Below are 25,977 nucleotides of genomic sequence, written 5' to 3'. Positions count from 1 at the left end.
CTGTGATTTTTCACTTTCCTCAATGTATTTTTCCATAAAACTGTTAATGTGTAACAGCTAAAGTAATTCATATCATTCATTTTCATTGTTTTTCCCCCTAATTATGTTTATGAAGATTTTGCACTGAGTTTATCTATCTGCAGGGTTTGTGCCTATTGTTATTATGATTTTCAGGTCATGTAGTTTTTTGTTTGCTGAAGTGAAACTTTGATTGCCATTGTCATAACTAATAAATTCAATAAAGCTTAAATTTTATTGTACCTTTTCAGTCTTAAAAAACTGTAAGGTTATAAATTTAAAGAAGATCTAATCTGAATGTTAAATACTTTATTATATCATCAAGTTCTTGATATGATGAGAATTAAAGTCATTTTTTAACTAATTGGAAATGACTAAATGTTCTTGTAGAAAGAGTAATATTATTATTACAATTGAATAGTACCTTACACTCAATGATACTAACATATTCTGTTTTTAAGACCAGAAATCTATTTTTCTAAATTTTACTTTCTCTGTGTAGCATATAGAATGTACTTAATTAGTATTTATTGAATAAATGGGTGACTGGTAAAATGCTAAGCAAAATGTAGAAGATAAAAATACTTTAAAAACTTTCTGATGTGATTATGTTATTTGATACAAAAGCTAGAACTATTTCTGTGTAATTTATCTTAATTGTGGCTTGTTTTTTCTAATTCATTTAGCCTTTCCTTAGTACTTTAGTGCTGTGTGTCATTGATTATTATTCCATATTTCATGTTTTGTTTTCTTTTTTCCATTACATACATATTTACAGACTTTTAAACTTATTTTGGTTTCCACTAAGTTTATAAAAAGTAAAATAAAATATATTTTCCATTTTTTTAAATCTGGCAACATTGATCTTTAGGGTGTAGGATTTCCAGAGAAATGTTTATCTACTAAAATTGTCAAATTTACTGCTTTGTCTTTGTATAAAATTGTCAATATCAAGATGCTGAAGCAATACATTGTTCTATTTTTTAATAATCACTCTTTCACATATATTTATATAAGTCCCTCATGTAGGTTAAGTACTTTTTAAAACTTACTTACAAAATGAAGACATGTAGAGTCTATTTTTTTTTAATGCTAGGATGATGTCTCTTGAATAGACTACATAGTAGCCATAACTCATGGCAATATCCTGTGGTACAGACTTTCCTGTCTAAAATGCTTTGCATTACGTTGCATGTATTTTACATTACAGTCATTGATTATTGTATTAGTCCATTTTCATATTGCCATAAAGAAATCCCTAAGACAGGGTAATTTATGTTATAATTTATACTAACTAGAAGAAGTTTAACAGGCTCACAGTTCCAAATGGCTGGGGAGACCTCACAATCATTGTGAAAGGCAAAGGAGGAGCTAAGCCATGTCTGACATGATGGCAGGCAAGAGAGTGTGTGCAGGGGAGCTGCCCTTTATAAAACCATCAGATCTTGTGAAACTTCTTCACTATCATGAGAACAGCATGGAAAAACCCATCCCCATGATTCAGTTACCTTTGGCTGGGTCCCTCCCACGACTCATGGGTATTTTGGAAACTATAATTCAAGATGAGATTTGGGTTGGGAGACAGCCAAACCATATTATTCCATTCCTGGCCCCTTCCAAATCTCATGTCCTCACATTTCAAAACCAAACATGCCTTCCCAACAGTCCCCCAAAGTCTTAATTCATTTCAGCATTAACTCAGAAGTCCACAGTCTCATCTGAGACAAGGCAAGTTCCTTCCACCTATGCACCTGTAAAATCAAAAGCAAGTTATTCACTTTCATGTCACAATGGGAGTATAGGCATTGGGTAAATGCACACATTACAAATGGGAGAAATTGGCCAAAACAAAGGGGTTACAGGCCTCATGCAACTCCGAAATCCAGTGGGGCAATTAAATCTTAAAGCTCCGAAATGATCTCCTTTGACTCCATATCTCACATCCAGGTCACACTGATACAAAAGGTGGGTCCCATGGACGTAGACAGCTCCACCCCTGTGGCCTAGCAGGGTACAGCCCCCCCTCCCAGCTGCTTTCATGGACTGGTGTTGAGTGTCTGTGACTTTTCCTCATGTACAGTGCAAGCTGTCAGTGGATCTATCATTCGGGTCTGCAGGATGGTGGCCCTCTTCTCACAGCTCCACTAGGCAGTGTCCAAGTGGAGGCTCTACATGGGGGGTTCCACCCCACATTTCCCTTCTGCACTTCCCTAGCAGAGATTCTCTATGAAAGCTCTGCCTCTGCAGCACACCTCTGCCTGAATTTCCATATGTTTCCGTATAGCCTCTGAAATCCAGGTGGACGTTCCCAAACCTCAATTCTTGACTTCTGTGCACCTCTAAGATCAACACTATGGGTAAGCCACCAAGGCTTGGGGCTTGCACCCTCTGAAGCAATGGCCTGAGCTGAAAATTGGTCCCTTTTTGCCATGGCTGGGACACTGAGCACCAAGTCCTAAAACAGCACAAAGCAGCAAGGCCCCCATGAAACCATTTTTTCCTCCTAGATTTCCCAGTTTGTGATGTGAGGCACTGCTGTGAAGACTTCTGATGTGCCCTGGAGACATTTTCTCCATTGTATTGGCAATTAACATTTGTCTCGTTGTTACTTATGCAAACTTCTTCCACCAGCTTGAATTTCTCTTCAGAAAATAGGTCTTTTTTTTATTGCATCATCAGGCTGCAAAGTTTTTAACTTTTATGTTCTGCTTCCCTTTTAAATATAAGCTCCAATTCCAAGCCATGTCTTTGTGGATTAATAAAAGTAAATGCTTTTAAGAGTACCCAAGTGACTTCTTGAACTCTTTGCTACTTAGAAATTTCTTCTGCCAGATATCCTAAATCATTTCTTTTAAGTTCAAAGTTCGACAGATCTCTAGGGCTGGGGCAAAATGTCACCAGTCTCTTTGCTAAAGCATATCAAGAATCACCTTTGCTCCAATCCCCAATATGTTCCTCATCTCCATCTGAGACCACCTCAGCCTCGACATTTTGGTCCAAACCATTCAACAAGTCTCCAGGAAGCCCCAAACTTTGACATCTTTCTGCCTTCTTCTGAGCCCTCCAAATTGTTCCCATTGTCTCCTTGTTACCCAGTTCCAAAGTTGCTTCCACATTTTCAGGTATCTTAATAGCAGTAACCCACTCTAATGATAACCATACCCCACTCTACTGGTAATAACTATATTAGTCCATTTTTTTACTGCCATGAAGAAATACCCAAGACTGGATAATTTATACAGAAAAAGAGGTTTCATGGCCTCCCAGTTCCACATGGCTGGGGGAGCTTCACAATCGTGGCAGAAGGCAAAGGAAGAGCAAAGCTGCATCTCACATGGTGGCAAGAAAGAAAGTACGTGCAGGGAAACTGCCTTTTATAAAACCATCAGATCTTGTGAGAACTCACTCACTATCATGAGAACAGCATGGGGAAAACCTACCCTCATGATTCCATTACCTCCACTGGGTCCCTCCCACAACATGTGGGGATTATGGGAGGTACAATTCAAGAGGAGATTTGGGAGGGAACACAGCCAAACCATATTAATTATATTTTGAATTTGAATGGATATATCTTCCATTTATGTGCGCTTCATCACTAGATAGTATAAATATATCTCTAGTGTATATATTTTTTTCAGTTTTTGGCTTTGTATGCAAAAGATTTTACAATTTTAGTCATTTCCTATTTTAAACAGTTATGAATATTAATAGTTGTGAATAGTCCAGTACACTTTTCCTGTTCCTTTTTTTAATGTTACATTTAGAGACTACTGCAATTATGGCTTATGATTAATCCATGTAATCTAACATTTGAGTTAGTACTATGCATTTCACTACTTGCAAGTTTTCTTCTTTTTGATAAAAATTAATGTCATACTATGATAAAATGTCAGATGTATCTTGAATTCCTATTTTCATTGGAGGAAGACTTAATTTTGAAATTACCAAACCTCTTAATTTTTTATATTGTTATTATAAACCACTATTAAATCTTATGAATATTACTTCATTTTTCTTCATTTGGGAATCTATCTCATTAAGGTTTTTCTCTTCAGTCAATTTATTAGCTCTTATAATCTCAAAGCATAAACTCTGAAACCTAATTACTAGAAACCTAATAATATAGTCATGAGCTAACACCAGGAATTATTTACTAAGGCAGCCATTTATTTTCCTACAAAACTAAAACTAGACCTAAAATTATTGCACACAGGGTGTATTGCTGAAGTCAGTAGCAGTTCCCTCATGTCTTTTGTCCAAAGAACCTTACTTAGTTTTGTGGTTCTAGTATGTTCTGCAAGTGATGTCTCCTCTCAGATTTATTATTTAAGGAATTGATCACCTTTTATAAAGTGCAGTCATTTAAAAAATTTTATAAGTAAATGTAGTTAAGTAGTATTTTTATTATACATGTTATTAATGTTTAGTCTTAAACTTATCTTTTTAGAGATGTTTAAAGTCTTATATAATTAAAATTTTGTATTATTTATTATTTATTTCTTTAGGTCTAGAATCCAAAAGCATTAATGTACTGATAAGAGACATAGTAAAAGAACAATTTAACATTCTTCAAAATGACATGCAAGAAACTGTAGCACAGCTCTTCAAGACTGTATCGAGTATATCAGAGGACCTTGAAAGCACCAGACAAATAATTCAAAGAGTTAATGAATCTGTGGTTTCAGTAGCAGCCCAGCAAAAGTTTGTTTTAATGAAAGAGAATCGGCCCACTTTGACTGATGTAGTAGATCTAAGGAATCACATTGTAAATGTAAGGCAAGAAATGACTCTTACATGTGAGAAGCCTATTAAAGAACTAGAAGTAAAGCAGGCTCATTTAGAAGGTGCTCTAGAACAGGAACACTCAAGAAGCATTCAGTATTATGAGTCTCTCAATAAAACTCTTTCAGAGATGAAGGAAATACATGAGCAGCTTTTACCAACTGAAAAGGTATCAGACCAGAAGAATGTTCCAGCTGCTGAATCAGTTAGCAATAATGTCACTGAGTACATGTCTACTTTACATGAGAATATAAAGAAGCAGAGTTTGATGATGCTGCAAATGTTTGATGATTTGCACATTCAAGAAAGCAAGATTAACAATCTCACCATCTCTTTGGAGATGGAGAAAGAGTCTCTCAGAGGTGAATGTAAAGACATGTTATCCAAATGCAGAAATGATTTTAAATTTCAACTTAAGGACACAGAAGAGAGTTTACATGTGTTAAACCAAACATTGGCTGAGGTTATCTTTCCAATGGACAATAAGATGGATAAAATGAGTGAGCAACTAAATGATTTGACTTATGATATGGAGATCCTTCAACCCCTGCTTGAGCAGGGAGCATCACTCAGACAGACAGTGATACATGAACAACCAAAGGAAGCAGTAATGACAAGGAAAAAGATAGAAAATCTGACTAGTGCTGTCAATAGTCTAAATTTTATTATAAAAGAACTTACAAAAAGACACAACTTACTTAGAAATGAAGTACAGAGTCGTGATGATGCCTTAGAAAGACGTATCAGTGAATATGCCTTAGAAATGGAAGACGGCCTAAATAAAACAATGACTATTGTAAATAATGCCATTGATTTCATTCAAGATAACTATGTCCTAAAAGAGACTTTAAGTACTATTAAAGATAATTATGAGATCCATCATAAATGTACTTCCAATATGGAAACAATTTTGACATTTATTCCTCAGTTTCAACGTCTGAATGATTCTATTCAGATTTTGGTCAACGACAACCAGAGATATAACCTTGTTTTGCAAGTTGCCAAGACCCTTGCAGGTATTCCTAGAGATGAGAAACTAAATCAGTCCAACTTCCAAAAGATGTATCAAATGTTCAATGAAACCACTTCCCAAATGAGAAAATACCAGCAAACTGTGAGTCATTTGGAAGAAAAAATACTCTCAGCCATCAAGATTTCCAAAACTTTTGAAACTCGGTTGCAAGACGTTGAGTCTAAAGTTACCCAGACACTCATACCTTATTATATTTCACTTAACAAAGGCAGTGCGGTTACAAATGAGAGGGATCGGGTTCTTCAACTGCAAGTATTAAATTCCAGGTTCAAGGCACTGGAAGTAAAATCCATCCATCTTTCAATTAACTTCTCTTTGCTTAACAAAACTCTTCTTGAAGTTTTAACAATGTGTCACAATGCTTCTACAAGTGTGTCAGAACTGAATGCTACCATACCTAAGTGGATAAAACGTTACATGCCAGATATTCAACTTCTTCAGAAAGGTCTGACAGAATTTGTAGAATCAATAATTGAAATAAAAACTCAAGCTGTCCTATCTAATTTAACTTGTTGTTTAGATCAGTCATTGCCTGGTAGTCTGGCAAATGCCAAGTCTCAGAAGCAAGCAAAATCATTGCTGAAGAAAATTAATACACTTAAGAAACCAACGGTAAATCTTACCACTGTCCTGATAGGCCGGACTCAAAGAAACACAGACAACATAATATATCCTGGTAAGCTATTACTGAAAAGTAACTTTTAACCTCTTTTTTTACTTAAATGATATTTAATACATCTGTACAGTTGAGCAAGACCATTAAACATAAAACTACATACTTGAACTTGGGTAGAGAGTCAAGTTGTGAAGATCACTGACACGTTTAAATCTGAATCTATCTTATGGTATTTTAGGCATCAATACAAAACAAGTATTTCTAGTGTATATTTGGCTATATGTTTTTAAAATTTTTCTGACTGGCCCTCTATAAAATAAATTAGCTTCTATAGGACAATTTGCTTTGCACAAGTAATTAAACAAAACTATTAGGCAAGGAGATCTTTGATAGACCAGACTTACTCATTTTGGCACATCTGATATGCAATAGGAACTTAGTAAATATCTGTTGAATGATCATCTGACCATGAATGTCCAGGAAATAGATTTGGGTAAATCATAGAACACCTTCAATGCCAAGCTAAGATACTTAGATATGATTTTGTAAAGAGTAGGGTGTCTGGAAATTTGTATCAGTGTATTGGTTGTGGTAAGAGCTGCAGCTCAGAAGCATGAAGCTAGCAATAGTGTGTAGTGTGATTACAGAGGTGATATTAGGGATGTTGTTGAATGAATATTGTCAAGAGCCATAGAGGAAGCTCTAAGACAGATGTGAGAAATGTTGGAAAGTTGCTATCAACAGAAACAGATGGAGAGTGTCAAGAAAAATGATTTGAGAAACAGCAAATCTTGATTCTGGTCCTAGTTGTATTAGTAAGTTTCTGTGTTAGTTAATAGCACTAGGTAAAAAGTTCACTTCTCTAGTCCTTAGGTTCTTCCTTTTAAGCGATGAGATTCCAACAGGTGATTTGCTGAGGTCTTTAGCAGAGATATGCTGAAGACTGCATCATTGTAAAAAACCACGCTGTGTTTACAGCCGTAATGCGTAACACTTGGAGAAGAGAGAGACCTAGATAGACATTTCTGAGGATTTGGGAAGAAAGAGGAATTGTGTGGTGCATATAAATTGCATAATAGTACCTCTGTATGAAAGAAATGTTTTATGAATATGTTTGTCACATAAGTAATGCTGGATAATCTTTTCAAAAGAAGAATGTTCATTCTTACCAAAAGAAATGGCTCTGCTTTTCTCATATGAGTCTGCTTTTAAACTACAGCCCATTTGTATAAATTTTGTACTTTATTGCTTTTTAATTACAAAGGATGATCATTATTCTAACATAATATGACTCTCAATATTTAATGTATGAATATTTTGATAATATTAAAAATAACAGAATAATAGAGTTTAATTTTCTCCACTATTTAAATTAGTATATTTATTTATGACTTCCCCTGATTAATCTGACCAATAGGACTAATTTTACTTCTTTAGGAACATAAAGCAAACTATTTAGACTTGTGTGTTTCCCAGAGAAAGGTAGTGTCTCAGTATAAGATGTTCTTATAATAACAATTTTGGGAAATATAAGGAGTTGTTTTCTCCATGTTACTTCCATTTTTGGTCTTCATGTGGACACTTCATCATGATCTTCAATTAGCTAAACAGTATGTGTGACCATACACAAGGCAAGCTATGTCATTTTTTAAGCATATATGTGTACGTACACTATTGTTATAGTAAGTATAAAATTGAAATAGCCTCAAATAAATTGAGGCAAAAACATTTACAGAACATAAGAACTTGCAAACTTTAATAATATAATGAATACATGTTAGTACCTTATAAAATTGTATCTATATACTTATTGGGATTGACTCAATATTGGGCTTAATAGGCTAATAATAGGAAACAGCTCAGCTTTGAGTCTTCTTTTCTGATAATGCTTTGATAAAATTGCCTACTGTTCCTTTATTTACTGAGAGTAGAATTTATTTATATGCCTATATAACAAATATAATTATTAAATGAAAGTTCTTTATTTTATCTCAGTAAAGATACCAGTAATGATGTCAAGGTAATAAAGATATGCTGGCCCAATTCCCATGTGCAAGGTAGATATTCATTTTATGCCAGGCCCAGCCAGCAACATAATGTGTAGGACCCTTTTAAGTGGGTGCATGGTTTTCATGACCATTAAGCCGGCCATGCTTCCATGGACCATAGAACTGATGTCATTCACTGGGTAGCTCAGCAGGTAAGGTCTATGAAAGATGATGAAATCCTGTGGGCTCAGGCTAAGTTCTCCTGTAAGACTAGAGCAATATTAGAATAAACTACTTCTTTTGATACCCTGTTTTATACCAGTGGTGGGACACACTGCTTAAATTTGGCTGTTTCATTTCATCTTTGATATTATGTATCATATAGCCACCTTGCTGTCCCACATAACTCAAGCCAGAAGATTATTTATCATCACCTTATGAATCTCAGTCATATTATTCAGATTATAGCTGCCATCATTTGCAAAACATGTATAGTATATAGAAAGAAAAGCAATATAAACAGTGTTTTAATCTTAATTTTAATAACATAACTTATTTTAAAGCCTGATAATATGAATACTGTAATAATATGATATTGGTTACCATTCATTAACATTTACTATATCTCAGACACTGTGCAAATTACCAGTATTCCTAACTTTATTTAACAATACCTATGAGGTAAGTATTATTATTCATTCTGAAGATGAGTAAACGGACCCTCAGAGACATTAACTAAAGTATCCTGCCTATGGTCATGCAAATAGTAAGTGATAGAGTTTGGCTTCTGGTCAGCTAGACATAGGGCTCATTCCTCAACCACATGCTCAAAGAGACTGTAGAGTGTGTTCACATGCCTTTCTCTTCTTTCTGTTTCTGTTCCACGCGTCATATGTTTTTCAGTCTGGCCATATCTGAATATTCCATATGGTCAGAGGTGATATTTTTAGGGAGCTTTTCTTGAAGATCCAAATGCTGACAACTTGTTTCTGCACATGAGGAAGTAGAAGTGCTACTTTTCAGTTTGGCTTTTCTGGGATATGGCCAGTGGGTACTTATTGACAGTCACCATCAGATAGACAGAAGGTCTTCCTTTGACTGATGAAGAAGAAGGATAAAATTCAGAATACTCATCCCTGTCACTTCCTTTTGAGCCATTCCTATGTTCATTCATGCTAATTCTGATTCTTAGTGGGCCACTGATGATAAGCTATTCTGGTTCAATTGCTAAATATTTGATTTGTTTCTAAACAATATTCTAATAGACACCAAGAGGTTTTTATTTCATCTTTGAAGATTTGTTTGTACAGCAATTGGCAGACTTACCCTGCAAAGAGTTTTGGCTGCTTGCCCTTCCAAGAGCAGCTGAATCCTGCCTTAACACAATGTCAGCAGCTCACTGCGGAGCATGTGCACCTCCTGCTTGTAACACCATTGACTTTTTATTTCAATCTTTTCCCTAATGTTTACCAATTTAGCTCTCCTTCATAAACCTCTCCTATTAATAATTATTCCTGTACTCCCAAGAAAGATTACTTTCTATAAAACACTTGGTAGAATTTTAAAATGTAATTTTAAATATTATCATTGTTGTGAATATATGCTATTTAAGAGAGAAAAAATAAGGACCTAGGAATATTTAGCTGTCTTATATTACTTTAAAACCATTTCTAGGCTGGGCGCGGTGGCTCAAGCCTGTAATCCCAGCACTTTGGGAGGCCGAGGCGGGTGGATCAGGAAGTCAAGATATCGAGACCATCCTGGTCAACATGGTGAAACCCCGTCTCTACTAAAAATACAAAAAATTAGCTGGGCATAGTGGCACGTGCCTGTAATCCCAGCTTCTCGGGAGGCTGAGGCAGGAGAATTGCCTGAACCCAGGAGGCGGAGGTTGCGGTGAGCCGAGATCGCGCCATTGCACTCCAGCCTGGGTAACAAGAGCGAAACTCCGTCTTAAAAAAAAAAAAAAAAAAAAAAAAAAAAAAAATTTCTAAATTTTGTGACTCTGCATAGAGGCAGTTGTGATGACTAATGAGCCCTGAATTTAGAATCAGGACACCAGGGTTCAAGTCCTGCCTAGCAATATATTTATTTGTAATAAGTCATTTATTTTTCTAGACCTTTATTTCCTCATTTATAAAATCAGAAAAACTTACAAACCTCATAAATTTATTTTCAGAATCAAGGACATAATCTGCAGATAGTGTATTATTAAGTTATTACTATGTGATGCAATTTTCTTAGCTATATTCAATGTATGTGTTTTTATTTTCTCAATATTTTTACTTAATACTTGATATATAATTATTTCTATGTGCCAACACAATTTACAAACATGACATTTCATTGTTATTATTACTTTTATAAGTCACTTTGTTTTAAACTCAGCACGTGCTTGTAACAGCTATGGTCATGATACAATGATAAATCAAAAAGAATAGGATACAAAATATAAAGACTGTGTGAAAACGTGCATTGATAAGCACTAAAAAAAAATGCCAAAAGAATGGTTTTCTCCAAACAATTTTCTACTATTTATATGATTTTCCATATTATAAAAATATTTTCAAATATATCTCAATAAAACTAATAGGTTTTCTTCTGTATAAAATGGCTGAATATAAGCCTGTTAAATTTTGAAAGCTATCTGCTTCAATTTACAATTTATGATGTGTTTTAGAAGGCCACCTAAAGCATGCACACATTTGGTAATTCAATAGAAGCTTCCATAGGCTCTGGCATATCCATAGTGTTCACAGCTGTGGTGAATTATGGAAAAAAGATCATAATAGGATCAGTTAAGCAAAAATATACAAGCAGAGTCTGGAGAAATTTAGGCACGGGCTTTTTTATGTTTATCCCTCCCGTGGAGGACAACATTTTGGTGTGCTCTTTTTTTCTAGCCACATACACATACACAAAATTAGTAACGTGTACATTAGTTCTGCCCATACAAGCCCATCAGATACTCAGCACCCAAGAGTTTTATTGTGGGCTGTTCATAAAAGCATCCTCTGCAGAGGACATACCAAAACTCCAGACTCTCAGAAGGGAAGTAGATATTCAGCATAACCCATGCTATTTGTACAGAGTCTGGGCACAGTGAATGACACTTATCAGTTAGGGAATGGAAAGAAGTCAAGTTCCCAGATGCTAACCAACAGCAAAACTTTCCAAGTAGGCCTTTCTAAAGATAGCAGTCTCTGGCCTGCTATGTTCACTCTTTTCTGCGGATTATATTAAAGATATTCTTTGTGTCAGAATGGGATAGGAGGCCTGTCTTCTGGGGATGGCCTCCCCAATTTGTGTCAATAAAACATATCAGCGTTGAAGAGAATAGTAAATGAACTACTTTTTGTTCATGGCTCTCTGGGAGAAGAACAAACTCCTCCAGATTTCCACATGATTCACTTCATATGGAAGGATGATGACAGCTAAAGAGTGAATCCTGACAAAATTGACAACCTTTTCCATCATCTTGTCCTCAATAAAGTAGCCAGGCTATCTACAGTGCACAGTCAGAAACCCAGATGTTTTATGATCACATTTTCTGAACCAAAATTTCTAACATTTGCTCTGACATTAAAAAGGAAATGGGACAGAATACTAGGTTCCATTTATACAGTCACTGCACAGGCTTGGGTTCTTTCCCAAGTAAGAATCACAGGAGCTACTTCCCAACAATAGACTATTTCTTTGGCACCAAGGATTTGAAACTAAATTTGATTTTTAACTTATCTGAAAATTAAATGCAATAAACATATATTTTTGTGCTGGTCATTATACTACAAATTTAAGATTGTACATGATAGTATCATTTTGTAACTTATTGATTATCAAACATGAAAAGGAAGATGCCAGGATTGTTAAATTATAGATTGTAAATTTGCTATGGAATGATCTAAGTGAACATGATATTTTCATCCTGGCAAAAATCACAGCATAGAAATAATAGCTGTGTCGTATACTAACTGCATATGAAGTTTGAAAAACATATTTTAAGTTTTCAATTGCCAGTTTTACTATTCACAGCTTAAATTGAGGTCTTCAAAGAAATAATAATTATTTTAGGATATAAATCTAATTAGAACTTTTCAAATCTGATTATGTTGACAGCATTGTTTTAGAGGAAAATATCACATGATACTCCATTGACATCAATACTAATATATCTAAACTCATGTATCTTTACCCTAAACTCAAATTACCAGTAAAATTATGACACTGTTTGGAAAAATAAAGCAATTGATGAAAGAAAATTATCACATGTTGTGCCAGAATGATAAAAGTACTAAACTACACTTTTTGTTTTTTACTTTTTACGAAAAAGTAAAGCATTTTTTTTTACAGTTAATCAACCCTCCTTCCAGAATTGTTTTCCAGACTTTATAATCTTAAACAAGTGTTAAGATTTGAAATTTGCGTGGAGATACAGATTTGAAAGGTATTGGCATGAAGATGGTGTTTGGAAACTCTGGGTGTGGGTAAGCTGAGCTAGCGAACTCACATAGAGCAGAATCAGAGAAATGGCAACCTCTAAAGCATAACTGGAGAGAGAGAAGTGAGGAGAGAATATCAGGAAGAAACGAAACAGTAGCATGAGCAGAGCTGATGTGGACATTAGCATACTATTGCATTTTTCAGGCCTGCCAAAATAAATTGGAAGTTATAAAAAATACTCAATATCCCAAATCATCATCTGAATAGTAATGAGACATCAACACTACCTTTTAAATATAATCTAAACTCAGTGACTTTATTGTCAACTAAGAAATTGCTTGTACCCAATTATTTTTATGTGTATTTAGTCATTTACTTGAACAAGGAAACTTGTTTGAAAATGTGAAACTGCAGATTCACCTTAAGAGGATCTTTATAAAACACCTTCCTAGATGGATGTTACAATAAAGATATAAGATAATTTCTATTATTCATGATTATATTAGTTTAAAATGTTGTGCAAAGACTTTTAAAGCAGTTTTTGTTTTAGGATCCAATGAATTATTTTTAGAATTATGAATATTATTTGAAATTTATAATGATTCATAATTGTTCAACTCAATTCAACAAATATTAATTAAGCGCTAAGTGGAATCAAGTATTGTTCTAGATGCTTTAGCTATAACACAATGTTAAAAAAAATGCTGCCCTCCTGAAGTTTATACTCTTGCATGGTTAGAGAGGGAAAAGAGAAAAAAATAAATGAATATACACATTAAACAGTATGTTAAAAGGTGAAAACTGCTATGCATTTTACAAAAGAAGAGAAGGGTAAGGGGAATCAGAATACTATGGGATGTGTTTTGATATGCTGGGAGCAGGTTACCTTGTTATTAAACAAGATGGTAGCTTTGGCTTTATTTGTTAGAAAAATAGTGAATTCTGCAAGGAACTGAGAACAGACAGGAGTAGAAAGAAAGGTTCTGGGTCAGAAAGCTTTGTAATTTTGTTCTAGAAGAATTTGATGAGGCTAGGAGTGGTGGCTCATGCCTGTAATCCCAGCACTTTGGGAGTCCGAGGGGGGCAGATCACTTGAGACCAGGAATTCGAGACCAGCCTGGCCAAGATGGCAAAACCCTGTCCCTACTAAAAATAAATTAGCCAGGTGTAGTGGCATGCGCCCGTAATCCAAGCTACTAGGAAGGCTGAGGCAAGAGAATCGTTTGAACCCAGGAGGCAGAAGTTGCAGTGAGCAGAGATCGTGCCTCTGCACTCCAGCGTGGGCGGCCGAGTGAGACTTGGTCTAAAAACAAATGAATTTTATAGTGGAAGGTGTACCTATCCAACAGTGTAATGTTCTATTTTATTTTATTTTTTCTTGACATTTTGGTACATATTTCTCTTCAGAGAGTATCAATTGATGCTTTCTTGAGCAACTTATGAAAAGGCCAAGTGTTACACCTGTGTGTACATACATACACATGGGCACGTTAACTTTGCCCAAAACATTTGTCCAAAAAATTTAAAAAATTTTAAATATGAGACCTTTAATAGGGAATAATGACACTAACGATATCTTTTATTTTACCATTTTAATAGGTGTGCAGTTATATCTCATTGTAATTAGGGAAGCATATTTCACAGCTATAGGATGAGGTTTGTTTAGAAGCAGGCAAAGTGGTGTTAAAACTGCTATAATCATCTAGATATGAGAAAATGAGAGCATCAGTTAGAAAAGTTAATGGGGATAAAATGGAATTCAAAGAGCAGGGAGATTACTTTTGGGAACTTACATGTGGTAAAAAAAATAAATTTTACAGACAATAATAAAAGGAAGATGATGAACTATAATATTGTTTAGTGATTTTGAAATCCTAGGTAGGAAATTAAGGGACTTGAAACAATGTGAGTTTACTTGTTTGTGGTATAACTTACATTTAATTAAATGCACTAATGTTGATGGATAGCCTACGAGTTTTGACAAATACATAGTCATATAACCTTCACCTAATCAAGACAGAGATCAATTTCATCACCACCCCAGATTTCCTCAGGCACCTTTGTAGTCAAACCCTGTTCCCACTCCCAAGCACAGACAACCAGTGATCTGTTTCCTTTCCAGACAATTTTATTTTTTTCCAGAATATCTAAGAAACAAATTCATACAATATGTAGGCTATGAATTCTGGTTTCTTTCACTTCATGTAACATATCTGAGATTCATCCATGTTCTTGCATGTATTCCTTTTTATTCCCGAGTAGTGTATGGTATAATATGCAATTTGCTAATCTATTTGCCAGTTGAAGGATCTTTTTTTGGTTGTTTCCAGTTTGGGGTTACTGTGGATAAAGCTGCTATAAACCTTCACATACAGGTTTTTGAATGAATGCCATTTTTTGTTTCTCTTTTATAATTACACAGGAGTAGCATAGTTTGTTTATAAAACACATAATTTTAACTTCATAAGGAATGGCTAACCACTTGGCATTTCCATCAATATTGTATGAGAATTCTAATTGCTCCAAATCCTTGCCAGCCCTTGACATTGCCGATATCTTTTATGTTATTTTAGTAGGTGTGTAGTTATATCTTATCGTGGTGTTGTTTTGCATTTTCCTAGTGACTAGGAACATTGAACATATTTCAATGTATTCATCAGACAATGTTTTTGATTATTCTCTTGATTGAAGGTTATGACTCTAAAGAAAAAGGATAAATCAGTTGATGCTATCAAATAAAAGCACTTTTCTAGATCATGGATTAAGATAACAGAATAATAGTTTAACAGCAAGTAATGGAGTAAATCCTTTGGGACTGGTCTAAGATATTTGCTGAAAACTGCTGACAGAACTAAGTGTGCTTTTAAGTAATGTATGAAAGATTGAGGAAAAAAGATCCCAGAAAACAATTAAGAAACAATGGATATGATATAAAAAGAATAACAAAAATAAACACTGACAGTTAGAAGGAAAAGTAGTAAAGATGGTTGGAAACAAATATTTCCATCCATCTATACACCAAAGAACAGAATGGTAATTAGAACAATTAATTTGAATATAAAAACAGATAAATATTAGTATTCTTAGAAGCTGTTGGCGAGGGGCACATGAAATATTTCTAGAGCAATAGGAAGATAAACCTTATTTGACATAAACAATTTTGATGAATGGGGAAGGATAATAGCACTGAAAGTTAAGAATGTATCCATTAATATGGAAGTGAAAACATTTTACAGAGCATTGAAATCAGGATGAAAAATAATGAAAAGTGAAAATGTTGAGTGGGCATATTACCTAGGATCAGAGTTATGTCATAGATTTTATACTGCTTTCATCTGTGTATTATAAAATGGGAGAAGAGGCAAACGGATAGGTTCCCTCACTAATCAGTTGGAAACTCCATTGTGTCCTAGCAGAGATTGGTTATCTGCCCTCTACAATGTTATTGTTTAAATGAAGAAATTAAGATTTTGAGTAGAAGTAAGCAATCAAATATAGAGTAAAATAATAAAAGTCTACAATATATAACATTATATGTGATAGAAATAAAAGTAAGAATACAGTAGAAATCATCAACACAATGTATCCCTTTATTTATTCATCAAATTCCTATTGAGTACGTTCTGAATGAGCACTGAAAAAAGTTGAGTGAATAGAGTTGTAAACTCAGCACAGCCCCTCTTCTCATGAAGCTCATACATTAATCAAGTAATTACAATTAAAAAAATGACCAATGTTAGCAAAGACCGGGTGCTTTGAAAATGTAAGGTGCTCGCCAATTGGTTCCAATTTAATATGAACATTTATGAAATATGAAGTAGGATTAATAGAAAATTGTAACTAGAACACATATTAGGTCCAGAAAGCAAAGACCAGGACACATTGAAACTTATAAATATCAGTTATGCTACTTGCACAGAGGTAGAATGTTGAGTTGGAAGAATTGTCGAGCTAATTGCACTGATCTCCATTAAAAAAAATGAAGAAGAAGGGGTTTAAAGTCTATTAAAGCTCAAGGTAAGGAGAGAAGTTGTGCAGTTTGCTTAAATAAATTTACTTCCAGGTACAGTGACTCACACCTGTAATCCCATACTTTGGGAGGCCAAGGCAGGTGGATCACCTGAGGTTGAGAGTTCAAGACCAGCCTGGCCAACATGGTGAAATTCCATCTCTGCTAAAAATACAAAAATTAGCCTGGTGTGGTGGTGTACACCTGTAGTCCCAGCTACTCGGAAAGCTGAGGCAGGAGAATAGCTTGATCCCAAGAGGTCAAGTGAGCCAAGATTGTGCCACTAGATTCCAGCTTGAGCAACATAGTGAGAATTCCTCTCAAAAATAAAATTAAATAAATAAATAAATGGATTCGTATCTCTAGGATAACACGACAATGATAGCATAGTGTCAAATGTTTGACCTTTGAGAAACTGTGAAGAAGGAAAAAATTGGGTAAGAATGTAGTATTCTATTTCACCTTCTAGTAATTTGTCTATTCATTCTTAAAAATACTACTTTAGCATTTTCTATATGTCAAGCACTATGCTAATAAGTGTTGTATGAAGTTTAAGAAATAAAGAACATGATTCCTGACCTCGTAAAACTTCATACTCTTGTTGGAAGTAAGAAACACACCAGAGCAATTACAGTTCAGTGTGATAAGTTCAAGAAGAGAACTTCAGAGCATTAGGCAGAAATGGAGAGAACTAAAGTCTTTAACTCTACTCATAGGGATGAGGAAAGATGTCAAAAAGAAAATGATACTTTATCGGAGTTTGATTTTTGTTGTTAATTCAAGAACAAGTAGCCTATTAAGCATGAATATGAGCAGGTACTTATAAAGGCACCTAATCATTTTTAAGTATTTTAATAATAAAGGAGAAAAATATATCAGGTGGTGTGCAAGAGTTGATTTTGTTTTGTTTTGTTTTGTTTTTTTGAGATGGAGTCCCACTTTGTAGCCTGTTGCCCAGGATGGAGTGCAGTGGCATGATCCTGGCTCACTGCAACCTCCACCTCCTGGGTTCAAGCAATTCTTTTGCCTCAGCCTCCCGAGTAGCAGGGATTACAGGCTCATGCCACTACACCCAGCTGTTTTTGTATTTTTAGTACAGATAAGGTTTCACCATCTTAGCCAGGCTGATGTCGAACTCCCAACCTCAGGTGATCCACCCACCTCAGCCTCCCAAAGTGCAGGGAAATACAGGCATGAGCCACCGCACCCGGCCAAAAGTTGATTTCTAACTGATTATGTAACAAAGTACAAATAGCTTCAGTTGGAAAATCAGTGCCAGCTAGTCTTTAGTTGTCTGTTCTAATGCTCTGTACTTGACACTAACCCTTTAGGTATTTTTTTTCTAGTTGGTATTTTTATCAATAACTTGGAGGAATGCATGAGACATAAATTTGAAAATGATAACAAAGATAGGGGAGGGATGCTAAAACATCTCATATGGAACCAAACTGAATGGTTTCTATGGACAGAGATGATAACTCATGTGTAATAAGATAAATTTTATTATCAATAATAATTATAAATTCATGATTAACTAATTAAACAAATTTGAGATTTTAGAAAGCTTCAATACATCAGAGCACAGGAGACATGTTATGAGACAGTGCAATACAGATGTAGAAATAGACAATGAACATTTAATGCTTGTGTTATCTTAACAGAAGTGTAAGTTCATTTCAGTAGGGTTAACTAGCAATTTCTACCATAAACTTCTGCTTAGGTTCCATTGGTACAATATGTCCAGTTCTCGGTGCTATGGACATGATTTTGTATACTAAAATGTGATTATTTTGGCAAAGAATTGGAAAGTCCAGACACAGCTAAAATAGCCAAAAAGAAAAAAAAAAGGCACAAAAAGGAACTTGAAACACAAGCAGTCGAAGCAGGTACAGACAAGTGGCTGAGGCATCCTGGGCAGATAATCAGTAGCACCAGGAAAGATGTCCTAGAAGCCAAGCTGTGTGCAGTCTCAAGCAGTTTGGGCTGCTGTAACCGTAGGAAGAGACGCAGACCCTCAATTAAACTGAAGTGGAGCCCTCCTCCTTATGGCTCTAAAAAGAAATTGGAAAAAAAAGGGTGAAATAGCACCCTCTGAAATATGAAATGACTCTAAGAACTAGAGCAAGGCAGGACCCCATTCCTAAAGCAATGGAACATACAGAAAAGAAAAATGAAGTGCTGCTCCTGGACATTAAATAGCAGGCAAATACGTTGATCCTGAAGAGTCAGAGTAGAGCCGATAGCAGTGCAGAGAAATCCATTCTTTTCTACAGTTTCTTAAATTCTCCTCATAGGACAGCTTTGATCCCTGATTCCTGAACAGGGCCAAGGTTACAGGTGGGTGTGATTTTTTTTATATTTGGGAAAATTAAAATTATAGAGCTGATCGAATTGCATAAATAAGTTAGTGTTCCCCACAACTCTACTGCACAATTGACACATTCCTAGTAAAACAGATTAATTGAAACCCCTCCTGTGAGTTGATCACTGTGTTAAATTCAAAGAAAGTAAAATTAAATGAAGCGAATATTTTTATATAAAATATGCACATTACCGCAGGTAATGGAGAGTCATTGATGTTTTTAAAGCAGGAAAATGATGGGCAAAGCTCTGGAAATGTTAACGAGCAGCAAAGAAGGGATTTGATTATCTGTTCACGTGGCTGCAAAATGAGGTTAAAGGAATGTTATCCAGTTGAAATATTTGTTAAAAGATATTACACACATGTAATATTTTTAACATTTTTCTTAATAAGGAAAATAGTTTATAGAATATTGCAAAGACTATTTCAAGACATTCTAATTAATTTCTCATTACATGAGTACAATAATATATTTGCTTTGCAAAAAATTCTAATAATACAGGCATCCAGTTTGGTCACATTTTATGTGAACTTCAATTATACGGATATGAAACAAAATGTATGTAAAAAATTATAAATCTCATTTCATGAGAAAAATATTAAAGCAAATAACTTCCAAATTAGAAATCATCAACAATCACCTGGTTTGAAATGAATGGATGGTAAACTACATCATTACCATGAAGTGGCACCAGAGTAACTGTGGCAAGTTGTGTCAGCACTGAATTCTTCCAACCTTGTCTCTGAAGTTACATAACTATGCATTTGCTTATAACCATATTCATAATTTGAAGCTTTCACAACAAATGAAATTATTCTATATATACTGTGTGAACCGTAACTTTCTGTCTTCAGTAAACCAAATCTGTTGGGGAATCTACCTCATTCTTTAATTGCTGTCTAATATTCCTCGGTGGAATATATTGTAATTTATTTAACAAGTCCTGCATGGGTGATCATTTAATTTTTCACTAATGCAAATGATATCACTTTAAATTGAAGAATTATCTTTGTGTACATGGACAAATATGTCTGGAGTATATATATACTGCCAGTAGAAATGTTTGGCTCAAAGTAAATGAACCTTTTTAACGCTGATAAATATTGTCACATTGTCCTGTTAATAATAGCTAGAGCAGTTTATGCTCCAACCAGCATTATGTGAAAAGGCCCATGTTCCCTCATATTGACATGACTGAATATTTTCTATCTATCTTTTTCCGTGTTGTCACCTGATATTTAAATAGCTATTATAGCTAAATTTATTATTTCTTAATTAGTAATGAGGTTGCAGATACTTTAAAACTTTTAGTGAGCTTTTATGTGTTTTGCTCAATGATTTGCCTGACACATTTTCTGTTTTTTTAGCTTACTTCTGATCTTTACCCAAGTCAAGATCATTTTCTTATTTTTATTTATTTATTTATTTATTTATTTATTTATTTATTTATTTATTTATTTTTTGAGACGGAGTTTTGCTCTCGTTACCCAGGCTGGAGTGCAATGGCGCAATCTCGGCTCACCGCAACCTCCGCCCCCTGGGTTCAGGCAATTCTCCTGCCTCAGCCTCCTGAGTAGCTGGGATTACAGGCACGCGCCACCATGCCCAGCTAATTTTTTTTTTGTAATTTTTAGTAGAGACGGGGTTTCACCATGTTGACCAGGATGGTCTCGATCTCTTGACCTCATGATCCACCCGCCTCGGCCTCCCAAAGTGCTGGGATTACAGGCTTGAGCCACTGCGCCCGGCCTTTTATTTATTTTTTATTTAAAAAATTAGAAATGGGGTTTCACTATGCAGCTCAGGCTGGTCTCAAACACCTGGGCTCAAGCTATCCTCTTGCCCTGACCTCCCAAAGTGCTGGGATTATAGGTGTGAGCCACTGTTCCCAGACTTGTTTTCCATTTTTTGAGGGGAGAATGCTTTGTTTTTCTTCTTTTCAGAGCTTTTCATATGTTATTAAGTCATTAGATTGTTATGTTTTCTAAAAATATTTTCTTTTAATTTGTTGCTTGTCATTAAACTTCGAGAACGGTGGCTTTCATTGCAAGTGAGTTTTAATTTTTAGGTCAAACATGATAATTTTTTTCTCTTATGGTTTCTGGGTTTCGTTTTCTTTTGCTTTGCTTTGTTTTACTTTGAAAAAAAATTTTTTTAAGCTATTAAAGCTATTCTCTTTTTTGTTGTAATACAATTATATGGACTTTTTTTACATTTGGTGTTTTTGTATATGTGGAATTTATGTTTTTATATATATTAAATACCTTAGCACCATGTATTGAATAGACATTTTTCCTCCTTAGTGATTTAAAGCATTACCTTTATCATGTACCAGTTTCAAATATACATGATCTGTATCTAGATAATTCTATTCTGTTATGCAGTTGACAAGAATGTTAATATTTCCCACCAATAATTGTAATGAATCATAGAATTTTGCCCACTTTACTGAAGGAGGTATGGAGATCACAGCTAAGGGATTTGCATGATGTCCTGTGACCACATCGACAAGAATCCTGGGCTGTGGAGCCCATTTTTCTTACTTAAAATTCAGTGTTTTTCCTAATCTGCTGCAAACTACAATTTGAGATCAAGAAAATAGGTCACTTTATTCTCTTCTACCTTGATTCTTTTTCAGTAACAGAGGAGTATTCAAGCTGTAGTAGGCACCCGTGCCAAAATGGGGGCACATGTATAAATGGAAGAACTAGCTTTACTTGTGCCTGCAGACATCCTTTTACTGGTGACAACTGCACTATCAAGCTGGTGGAAGAAAATGCTTTAGCTCCAGGTAAAAAAAAGTATATGCATCTCTGGATTTGCTCGTTGTCATAAGTAGAAACATGTTTTGAAAATATTTATGGATGAATATTTAAGGCTGCTTAATCGGGATCCCCTTGACAATTCCTTTTACTTTTCCGAAACTTACTAAATAATGTACCTGATTTACAAGTGGAAATGTGTTTTTGTTAGGCAAATTCTTATTCACATGCACTTGTTGAAATTTTCAATAGTGCTATATAGAAGCAGTTTATAGAAAATTCTACCCCCTCACAAACAGTTTTTCTCTTGTGCCTCTTAAAAAATCATGGATGTATATATCTGACTGATAGAAACACTTTCTTCTCAAACAAGTAGTTAAGGAGAGACACCTTTGATTTATGTCTGGTATGGTCATTTAAATGAGGCTTCAATACATGCTTGGCAACACGTTTTCTGTGAAGATTAAACTAATGGTGCCATTTTTACTATGTGAGAACTATTAGAACATGCTCAAATGTATTAAGTGAAACAAGATGGCATTTTTACTTATTTAAATTCATGAGTATTGGGTGCTTTGGATTTCAAGAGTGCACCATTTCTGATTTTCATACAGGAATATATGTGCAGCATTTAAAATATGTTAATGACTGCAAAAAATATATTTCAAATCAGTTTTTCCGTAACAATATCCTGCATAATAAAAAGTAATTTTTTTAGTCTGTCTTTAGATCTCAGCCTTTGTAACTACCGTTGGCATTAATTACACAGAAAATTGCCTTTGTCTACTTTGCTACAGTGAATATGACTTTATATGGTTTTTGCTTTTGCCTCTAGAAACTGCTTGACAAGGTGCCGGAAAAACTGTTTCTACATCATGTCAGCTTCAATTCCTGCAAGGGGCTTTAAAACATTGACATAACCATAATAATCATAGAGTGCTTTGAATTCCTTTATCTCTGGGGAGATCAAAGCAACATGCAAATGATCTTTGAGGCACTTGTGTGAGGAAGGTAGCAAATGTTATTTTTATTCTGTCCTGATTATTGGAGAAACTGAGGCACCAAGAGGCAAAACAATTTAGAGTAATTTAGCCAAGAGAAGACACAGGCATCAAGACACATACACCCTTGCTAAGTATGATGGATGGCCTTTTCTCTTCTGTTAAGACTTTTTGTAACTGAGATAAAAATGATGAAGATATAAGGAAAGACAAACTAAGATAAAACATGAAAATAAACTCCTGTCATTTTTTCCTCTAACAGATTTTTCCAAAGGATCTTACCGATATGCACCCATGGTGGCATTTTTTGCATCTCATACATATGGAATGACTACACCTGGTCCTATCCTGTTTAATAACTTGGACGTCAATTATGGAGCTTCATATACCCCAAGAACTGGAAAATTCAGAATTCCATATCTTGGAGTATATGTTTTCAAGTACACCATTGAGTCATTTAGTGCTCATATCTCTGGATTTTTAGTAGTTGATGGAATAGACAAGCTTGCATTTGAGTCTGAAAATATTGACAGTGAAATACACTGTGATAGGGTTTTAACTGGGGATGCCTTATTAGAATTAAATTATGGGCAGGAAGTCTGGCTGCGACTTGCAAAAGGAACAATTCCAGCCAAGTTTCCCCCTGTTACTACATTTAGTGGTTACTTATTATATCGTACATAAGTTAATATGAAAAACAGACTATCACCTTTATAGAGAAACAGCCAGTGTTTTTATTTATTTTTGCTTGCACATCTGCTCTGTTTTGGTTGGTCTACAGGAAATGAAAACCAACTTCTTTTTTAATATGAGTAAACCTGTATGTCTGTTTATTTTATAAAATAATTTGAATACTTTTTGAATGTCTGAATATGAAAAAGTTCTTGATCCTAAGAAAATTTAGTGGCACAGAAAACAAAGTGAATTTGTAAGTGTAATTATTCCTGTTTTTATTTCTTCATTTTAAGTCATTGCAATGTAAAGTAATATTACAAAACGGCAATCACACAATATTATCAATTATAGTTTTTTCCAATAAAATACTTAACTTTTGTTACTTCCTGTATATAAACATATAACATACATTATCTAGATTCACAAATTCAAGTAAATTACTTGAAAAGTGAAAATGGCTTTTGTAGACTTTTATTTTTACTCTTTACTGTTGAGTTGATCAATTTTGCATAATAAGATTTTTTTTTTTTTTTTGAGACAGAGTTTCACTCTTATTGCCCCGGCTGGAGTGCAGTGGCACTGCCATCTCCACCTCCTGGGTTCAAGTGATTCTGCTGCCTCAACCTCCCAAGTAGTTGGGATTACAGGCATACACCACCATGCCTGGCTAATTTTGTATTTTTAGTAGAGATGGGTTTCTCTCCACGTTGGTCAGGCTGGTCTTGAACTCCTGACCTCAGGTGATCTGCCCACCTTGGCCTCCCAAAGTGCTGGGATTACAGGTGTTAGCCACCATGCCCGGCCAAGATTTTCATTCAGAGTCAAAATTAAGAAAGTTGAATTGAAAACTTGATATATGCTTAACTATTGTTCTCTTCCTATAATTCTCTAATTATAACATAGTAATTGACATGTAGTTGGACATGTACACTCAAGTCTAAGAATATATGAATGGATCATTCCCCTCCCCCGCCACAATATCTATATAGGGAGAAAAAGTCTTTTTCTAGTAAGTATTCTTCTATGACAGTACCTGCCCTTCTTCTTCTAAAGGGTAAGTCATAATCTGTGTGCTACAATTTATGGGATGCTGACTATGCCCTGTTTCTTTTGTACATGTTATGTCTCATTCCTCACAATAACCCTTGTAAAGTGGGCATGATTACCATGATTTTTAGAGATGAAGAACCTAGGACACAGAGACCAAGGCCCATGAGCTGATAGGGCTAAGACAGGGTTTGGAATCAGGCCATGTCTTCTCCAGAGCCCACATTCATCCTTTCTCTATATTGCCTCATACAGATAATGCTAAATTTTATTTAACTAATCTTTTATCCATGGGCATTTGTGTTGTCTCCCATTTTTTATTATTACAATATTACTGTAGTGAACATGCTTAAAAGTACATTCCTTAGATATTTGACAAAATGTTTCTGGGAAGAACAGATTTTCATGAGTAATAATAAAAATAATAATTAAAAAAGTTTTGGTATGGCAAGTCTTTTTTATGAATGGATTTATTTAATGATCACAAAAACATAATGAATTACATATTAACCTATGAAATTTGTACTACATATTATTACTCATATACATATATCAGAAGCACATATAAGTCAAGTAATTTTCCCAGTAGTATAGCCAATCATGGAGAATTTCTGGACAAAGGATGAAGACAGTTTTCCATTTTGATAAATACAACCAATCTATAGTCTTATCGATATAAAAAACTGCTCTTATATTCCACACATCCTCATCAAAATTAACAATTTTTGAAATACTTCTAGTCTTGAAGTTGAAAGTAGTAACTTCTATTTATAGCATATACTTGAAAATGGTTCAAATTTGCCAAAACTTGAAAGCATACATCTATACAAAGACTTGTACATAAATGTTCATAGTCATTTTATTTGAATAGCTGAAAAGTGGGAATCACCCACATGTCCAGCAACAGACAAATGGTTAAGCAAAATTGCACATATACGCACAATAGAGTACAGCACCTGTGAATTTCATAATAATTATGCAGAATATTTAAAAATGCAGTCTAACAAACTTGGTTAACTCTGCAAGGAGGAGCTCTAAAGTAAGTATTGTCCATTAGAATGTACTGTGTTGAGTCAAAATAATCAGGCCAAAATCTTTGGCCAAATGACTCAAGCTCCTTGGGAGCTGGGTAGGCTGTGAAGTCTCCTCTCAAACCAGTTTTGGTAACCCAGGTCACACTTGTTCAAGAGCTCCTAAAAATAAGACTTGCGGTTTGGCTGGAGTTATCCCAGTGCTCAGG

General features: G+C 34.8%; 1 protein-coding gene across 1 annotated transcript in view; it reads left to right on the top strand.

The window, feature by feature from the left end:
- The window catches only part of MMRN1 (multimerin 1), a 59,012-nt gene extending 33,828 nt beyond the window's left edge, over positions 1-25,184 (top strand). The window contains exons 6-8 of the mRNA XM_008992973.5: positions 4,527-6,512; positions 21,891-22,043; positions 23,278-25,184. Of these exons, the coding sequence (XP_008991221.2) occupies positions 4,527-6,512; positions 21,891-22,043; positions 23,278-23,699 (2,561 nt within the window). The 3' untranslated portion in view covers positions 23,700-25,184. The remainder of the gene's footprint in view (positions 1-4,526; positions 6,513-21,890; positions 22,044-23,277) is intronic.
- Positions 25,185-25,977: the final 793 nt, after the last annotated feature.

The sequence above is a fragment of the Callithrix jacchus genome, chromosome 3, assembly GCF_049354715.1.
Source record: "Callithrix jacchus isolate 240 chromosome 3, calJac240_pri, whole genome shotgun sequence".
Lineage (NCBI taxonomy): Eukaryota > Metazoa > Chordata > Mammalia > Primates > Cebidae > Callithrix > Callithrix jacchus.
Note: the sequence above shows the minus strand (reverse complement) of the source record. Positions and strands in the feature narration are given on the sequence as shown.